General features: G+C 50.8%; 1 protein-coding gene across 3 annotated transcripts in view; it reads right to left on the bottom strand.

Moving 5' to 3' along the window:
- Positions 1 to 7,150, bottom strand: part of GRIP1 (glutamate receptor interacting protein 1) — a 307,239-nt gene extending 300,089 nt beyond the window's left edge. For all 3 annotated transcript variants that reach the window (XM_048933931.1, XM_048933926.1, XM_048933924.1), the window contains exon 1: positions 7,018 to 7,150. In XM_048933931.1, the coding sequence (XP_048789888.1) occupies positions 7,018 to 7,072 (55 nt within the window). In that variant the 5' untranslated portion in view covers positions 7,073 to 7,150. The remainder of the gene's footprint in view (positions 1 to 7,017) is intronic.
- Between the last annotated feature and the right edge of the window lie 577 nt (positions 7,151 to 7,727).

Genomic DNA, 7,727 nt, shown 5'->3' on the forward strand with positions numbered 1-7,727 from the left:
AATGGCAAGAGAAAGGAAAAAAAAAATCAGTAAGGTGACACAGTAATCAAGATTATTTGCATCCAACATAAATGGTACCAACATACTCCAACACAAATGAATTTCACAGGGCACTACACTCAACTTGCCAAACTTAAATAATGAGCAGGTGATCCCAACTGTCCCCACACAGAATGCTGGCACATCTCATTAGTCTGTCTTTGCATAGTCAGGATAGATGGTGCTCTGACATTTCAACAGACATAAATACAAATGACTTAGGTAGAACATTCAAACAACACTGGATTTCACAGGCATGATCATAAGACCCTGTGCTGACTCAGTGCATCTTTTTTTTTTTTTTTAGGCACTAGCAGGATTAAGCAGAGACCAGATATGAGCAATCTGAGGAATGTGGGCCATCAAGGCATGCCTACTACAGCCACACGAGTAACACATTCTTGACTGTTCCTCGTGGAGAGCCATGAGTATTGGTAGTGTAGTTCAGTCAGTTCTGAATCATATAAAAAACAAAAAACAGTGGAGCTAAGTAGGCATGTATTGAGATTCAAGGAAAGTTTCTGCTTCTGCATTACTGAGGGAACATAAACTGTGCTTTTGGTTACACTTCCCTGTGAAGTATGAGTGCACAGGAAATTCTTTCATCAAGAAATTGTGTTTAGAGCTGACTCTCTTTACAGCTCTCAGACACCTGCAAAAGCAACCGTGCCCATTATCAACAAATATTGTTAGTGCTTCCAATTGTACATGTTGCTGCTCTTTGAGAGAAGCCGGAGTGTTTGCTGCCACATCAATAAATCATTACTCATTGCTAGCAAATTCCCAGACCAAATCTAATTCTCCATTTTTAATGAACATGAGCAAAAACTGTTTTGCTTTTGTAAAAAAAAAAAAAAAAGAAAAGAAAAGAAAAATGCAGCCAGTATATCACAGTATGTCACATATTTTTTTTCTGTATGGGGAAAAACCTGCTTATGATCCAGACACAGTAGATGGTCATCTCTCAGCACTCAGGAAAGACTGTGTCTTCATGAAGATTCTGAAAGTTTCTGAATTATTTTAACACTTCAGATCATAAAATACTGTTAATGTGTCTGTGCAGATCACCAGATATATAAATAGTTGTTGCTTATTCTCCATTCCTTTCATACTAAAAGGACACAAGAGAGCAATCACTGCCTCTTTCTCATCCCTGTGGTCTCAGCTGGTTGAGGGAAGGAATGAAGAAAGCATCGCAGCGCCTGTGTTCCCTGTGTGTGAGTGTCACCTTCTCCTACTCAGTCAGAGCAGTAAGTGACAGCAGGACAAGGAGAAATGGTTTTAAGTTGAGGGAGGGAAGATTTAGGGTGGATGTCGGGGGAAGTTCTTTACAGAGAGAGTGGTGAGGTGCTGGAACAGGCTGCCCAGAGAGGTTGTGGATGCCCCGTCCCTGGAGGTGTTTGAGACCAGACTGGATGGGGCCCTGGGCAACCTGGTCTGGTATTAAATGGGAAGGTTGGTGGCCCTGCCTGTGGTGTGGGTGTTGGAGATTCATGATCCTTGAGGTCCCTTCCAACCCTGGCCATTCTGTGACATTCCTCCCTGTTCAGGCTATCAAGTGAAGAAAGACCAGCTGTGCAAGATTCATTTGACTTCTGATTTGATTCTCAGGAGGCATGTGACACATTGCGGTGGTCTGACCCTCATGGGCTGATGAGCTCCACCACACCGCTCTCTCACTGCCCCTCCTCAAAGAACAGGGTGAGAAAACACCACAGAAGAGGGCTCAAGGGTTGAGACAAGGACAGGGACATTACTCACCAAGCACTGTCAGGAGGAAACAGGCTCAGCACAGGGAGATTAATGCAATTAGTTGCCTCTTAACAACAGGATAGTGCACTGAGAACTAAAAGCAAGCTAAAAACTTTCCCCCATCAATCCACCTCTTCTTCGTCCTCCCCTGAAGCAGTGCAGAGGAACAGCAAGCACTGGCTGCAGTCAGCCCATAGCACACATCTGCCTCTCCTCCTCGGTCTCTCTGCTCCTGCTCCACACGTCCCCCCCCGACGGCACGCCGCCCTTCCCGAACCCATCCTGTGCGCGTTTCCCACGGCAGCTCTCCCAGCGCCGCTCCAGCACGGCTCCGTACCGCAGGGCCCGCCCTTCAGGCGCCGCCCCACGCTGCTCCCCACGTGCGGCAGCCCCCCGGCCTTCCGCCCCACCGCGGGCCCTTCCCCACGGGCTGCAGCCACGGCCCGGCGCGCTGCGGCCTTCAGACCGCATCCACCGCTGCCCGCGGGCACCTCCGCGGCCGCTCGCGGGGATCGGCTCGGCACGGCGCCCGCGGGCTGCGGGGCACGGCCCGCTTCTCAGTGCGCCTCTCCTGGGCCGCAGGGAGCTGCCTCTCCGCGCCCGAGGAGCCTCCTGCCCTCACCTCGGTGCCTGCGGGGCCGTGTCTCACATCTCTCTTCTCTCCCCCAGCTGCTGTTGCACAGCAGTTACTCCGTCCCTTCAGCCTGCTCTCTCGGAGCACACCCAGCGCCGCTCGGGGCTCAGCTCCGGCCGCGACGGGGCCGTGATGGAGCGGCTGGAGCTGCTCTGATCTGATGTGGGGCAGCCCCGCAGGCTATCAAAACCTTCCCGCGTAAACCCAGTGCGCGCATATGAGACAACAGATAAAGAAACACAGAAAGCCCTTGAGCAAGGTTTCCAGTCCCAATTTTCCCGACATCCCAAAGTTTACAAGTCAGTCAACCGACTGCAAGTACCGGGTCTTCAGCTTGTTTTCTTCAGCTTCTGAGGTCCCACTTAGGCCGGAGAAGGATGAGATTCCTCTTACCCTATTAGGCCTCAGCTTACAGACAGCGAACAGCTATTCTTATCCTTTTGTGTTGAAATATAAGCTTTTTTTTCTTTTAACTTGTATCCAGAAAGAGCATGAAGCATATCCCCTGCTAAAGCAGCCTCATTTGATCGGATGTAAATTGCTAAGCCACAATAACACAATTAAGTCCAATAATGGGACTGTATCTCTCACTTATCTGAGAAAATGATTCTCCCCCAGATTAAAATAAGCAGACAAGCTCGCACAGCAGTGAGCTCAGAGATAGATGTGTGCTGTCACAACATCTTCCATCAGAGCACACTGTCTTTGTATTTGAGGCAAGATTCACAAAGTAATGTGTATTCTTTAATTCTTGAGTGCAGGGTTTTTAAGTGTTTCCTTTAAAACATTTCCTAAATTTCAACTTATTTCCTTGACGAAAAGAAATTAAGACGGATAAATGCATGAGCAGGAAATAAAAAATGTAGTCTTTCCTTCATCCTCAAAATAACCGGGCTACTGTACTGAGAACAGAAGCAGAACATCTATGGAAGGCATGCTAGATTTAAATAATAATAACCCGGTTTTATCATCAAGATCAAAGCATATACTTAGATGCACTCTTATAATTAATAACCACGTACATTAAGGGATCCCAAGCAGCCCCTCAGTGAACACACAAAATATGCAGATCTTATTTTCCGTACTCCTGTCAAACTTGATCAGCTGTAAGGTTGAATTAGGAGTTCCATAAAATACCTTCATATAACTTGACTGGAAGAGATAATGAGCAAAATTAACTCTGGGAACATTCTTCTCAAAGTATTTGCTCAGATGTCACCTCAAGGAGTGTTTTCAGTGGTTTATAACAGGATTAGATTGCCATCAAATAAAAATAAATCCTATTGTGCCATTTTTTGAGAGATGCAGAATATGGGGGTGGCACATGCCGTGCTGTTCTCCTTCACTTAGTGTATCAGTTTTTGCCAAGCTGAATTAACAGTGTTGACCGCTTCTCTGTTACACCATTTTAGTACAACTGGCCAATTTCCATTAGCAAAATTCTTGTTTGGTCAAGTTTTTGGATAACCTCCATTTCAGTGCAGGACTTGAAGGAACTACAATGAAGGGCTGAGCAAAGGACTTTTTGAGGCAAGCACTCAACACAGAAGAAAAACTCTGAAGCAAGGAAGGAGCAAACAAGGATAGTGATATACTAAAATAACCCTGCTTAGAGCACGCCCAGCACGCCCATGCAGTGGTATCACTGTTTCCAATATCCTGACAGCTCTTCCCATAAAAATAATGACGTTTCACGTACATTTTATTCAGCAACGTGCAACTGCAGCAGCACCCGCGTCATGTTTCTGATGCACTAGGTGACACAGTAGCCATCTGAGATGTTCCCGAAGCAATACTGTGTTGCTTTGGATGGAAACAAAACATTGGTACTAACGGAGCTTTCCATTCCACAGTGGCATGGGGATACACCTGACTCTGAGTTTTCCTCACAGCCCCCACAGCCACTTTAGCAAACCCACCCACCTCTAAGTCCCACATCACAGTGCCCACCACATCCTCCTTCCCACAGCCAGGGACAGGGGCACAGGCGGCTCTATATAGAAACATATGCAGCAAGCACACCTCCCAAGACAGGGCTGAAGGAGAACAGTGAATTCTGAAGAAGTGTCTGGGGAAGGACGGTCAGTACAAATCAGTTGTGCCAACAGCCAACCTCTCCTTCCCTGTTCCCCACTTCCAGCACCCTCTCCTTTTCTGATTCCAACTTGCTGCTACAATATCTACAACTGCACTTGAAATTAAGGCTGCACACTAACATTGTTATAACAGAGAAGACCTACGTGGACAGCAGATGCAACCAAGCTGAGACTGAAGAGGAGAGCCAGCTGAAGGCACATGGATGAACCAGGATTATTAAACTACTCACTAGTTTCCCACCTCTTCCCTTTACTGCACCGAGCTGACAGAGAGGTGCTGGGCTGTTACACAGCTGATGCACTGCCACTGTCCTACCAGCAACTGCAGGGTGCAACGGAGATGAGCTCCTTGCAGTGAAGAGAAACACTGCTTAAACAGCCAGGTTGCACGTACATCAATCCAAATAATGCATGAAGTGCTTCTTATACGTTACTGAACAAAAATACTCCATGTATGTATTATTATTCAATATCCACCAGAACCTGAGATAGATAAATGGATACTTCATATATAGGCACACTGGTGTATGGGATGTGACATATTCTATAATGTAAGCTGTATTTGTTCTATATCCAATGCTGTTCCATATGTAAATCACAGAATATCGACAGATGGACTCGATGATTGTTTAAAACAACAGCACTGACATTCACAGAAGTCTCGATAGCACAACACACATCAAGTGCTCTGCAGAGCATCGGAATGGAAATATTTTCCAGAAACGGCAGAGGGGGATGTTAGCACAACTGGCTCTGAACCAGAATTTAACCGTGTCTGTAATTGCCTTTTAACTCAATGCCATGCTAAACTTCTACATTAGCTAAAGATACACCTTCAATTCATTACTGCACTGGCCATTCTTCTGGCTAGTTTGAAAGCCTTTATTTCATCTACTCTTTATGGCCAAGGACAGTTAAATTTGGTGCTGATTAACAATTTGGACCATTTCATATTTTTTTTAGTCTAAGGAAGAAGAGTTCTTGTAACTGGAGCCCTGCTCAATTATTAGCTAAACTACAGCAATATGCAATGAAACATACTTCAGGAAGTAATCATTTACTTCAGGCACAGAAGAGCTCTTTTATTTGCACAGTAGAAACACAGCAATGAGAAGCATCACAGTGATAACGTTATTGTAATATAAATCTATCCACTTCCAAACTGAAAAGGAAGGATTAAATAAACATATTAACAGACAGGAACAGTTAACAAATTGGTGTTCTAATCAGCACTAGACCCATCAAAGCCTTGACCACCGCTTTCTTCCAGCAAAGACGAGCCTGCATGGCACAGCTCATGACACAACCTTTATGCAGAATGAAAGGAGAAAATCTTCCCCGTTTCTGACGTACCCAGATTAGACCCTTTTTAAAGTTTCCCCATCTGTAAAAGCATCTGATACATTCTGACAACTGTCTTCTATCCTACTGCTGTAATTCCTTAGCTGCACAGACATTCCTGACATGAAGACATTCAACCTCACATTTCAGTAATGACTGCATTTTCTAAAGAGAGAGACAAAACACAGCTTCTCGCAGGCGAGATACCTGCTCCCACCTCACTTACTATTTTTATTACGTCATATGTTTGCCAGCAGCCGCCCCTTAAGGCAGGGATTACAGCAAGGAGCAGGGCACAGCTCCGAGGCAGTTCACCTCCAGCGCAGGAGCACACCACTTTCACACAGCAAACCAAACCGCCTCTTTTTATTTTTTGGACAATTTCTGTTCCAACAGGACAGCTTTCTCTTCAATAAGGCAACAGACAAAAAGCAACTGTCCTACTTCACGGCTTCATGTGCTGCCATAGAACAGGGCACACAGAACATAGGATTTGAGGCAGGTGGAAGAGGACAGGCAGACCTGGAAGTTCCCAAACGTAGGTGCACCGGCTCTTTTCCCTCTGACTCAGACAGACCCTAAGGCAGTGCCATGATAACCTCTGGTGGTAGAAGCCCTCTTTGCGGGGAGGACCGAGTCACCTTTTCTTTAGCTTACTCCGAACGGTGCCAAAGGAACACGCAGCCAGGGCTGGGAGACCCGAGGCTGCCCCTCGGTCGCCACCGGTCCGGGGGCGGCTCGGGGGACCCCCGCAGTTCCCGGGGATGCGCGAAAGGCACGGCCCCTTTCCCCGAAAGCAGAGGCGGGGAGCCCGCCGCGCCCGGGCGCCGCTTCACGGGGGCGGGCGGGGGTCGCTGCCCCACGCCGGGAAGTTCCACGAAGTCGCTGAGGCTCCTCCGCGCGGCTCACCCAGGAGCCCGGCTCGGGGGCCGGCGGCGGACAAAAGTTAGTTGCCACCAGCGGAGCGGGGAGGCTCGGCGCGGCGCCCATCCAGCCCCGACCCCCCGCCGCCGCCGCCCCCGCTCTCTTTCCGCCGCCGCCGAGCCCGTGGGAGGCGCGGGGCCGCCCATCCAGGCCGGGAGCGGGCACCGCCGGCACAGCGGCGGCAGCCCCCCGCCCGCCCTCCTCCCCTCTTCCCTCTCCCCGAGCGCTCACCTCGCTCCTGCTCGGCTTGCAGGCAGATGGGGATGTTCTTCTTCCAGCCCGGCATGGCTCCGCGCGTGCTGCTCAGTGCGGCGGGGCGCTCATGGCAGGGCGCGGCGGCGACCCGCGCTGGGCGGCGGGAGGCGGGGGGAAGCGGGGCTCGGGCGGGCAGCGCGGAGGGGCGGCGGCCTCGCGGGGGGAGGGGAGGCGGCGGAGCCTGAGGGACGCCGAGCGGGGCGGGCTCCCCCCGGTTCAGCCGGGGACAGGCGAGGGGCGAGCGGAGGAAGGATTGCGGGAGGAGGAGGCGCGGAGGGACGCCGGCCCCGGCGGCCGGCTGCGCAATGGAGGGCGCCGCGGGCGGCCCCGGCAGGTGGGGCGGGGCGGGCGCCGCCAGGTGCGGGCCGGGCCGCGGAGAGCTGCTCCACGCTGGGCGGGCGGCTCCGCACCGCGGCCTCTGCCCCGCAGTCCCGCCCCGCCGGGCCGGGGGTGTGCGGCTGGGCCCCGCCGGGCGGGGTCGGAACGGCTACGCTGCTCCATCTTGTCACTTGTTGAAGGGACCGAGGGGCCGCAGCCCTCGGGGCTGCCAAAATGTCGGGTGCCCCATGCCCTGCCTGGCCTCTCGCCTTGGCCCTGTGGGCTCACGCCGTGCCTTGCATCGCGGTTTGTCTGTTTGCGCGTGGAAACGAAGGGTTAAAGTGTGCGGGACCCCACTGAGGGGGACC

Source organism: Lagopus muta, chromosome 1 (genome assembly GCF_023343835.1).
Source record: "Lagopus muta isolate bLagMut1 chromosome 1, bLagMut1 primary, whole genome shotgun sequence".
NCBI lineage: Eukaryota > Metazoa > Chordata > Aves > Galliformes > Phasianidae > Lagopus > Lagopus muta.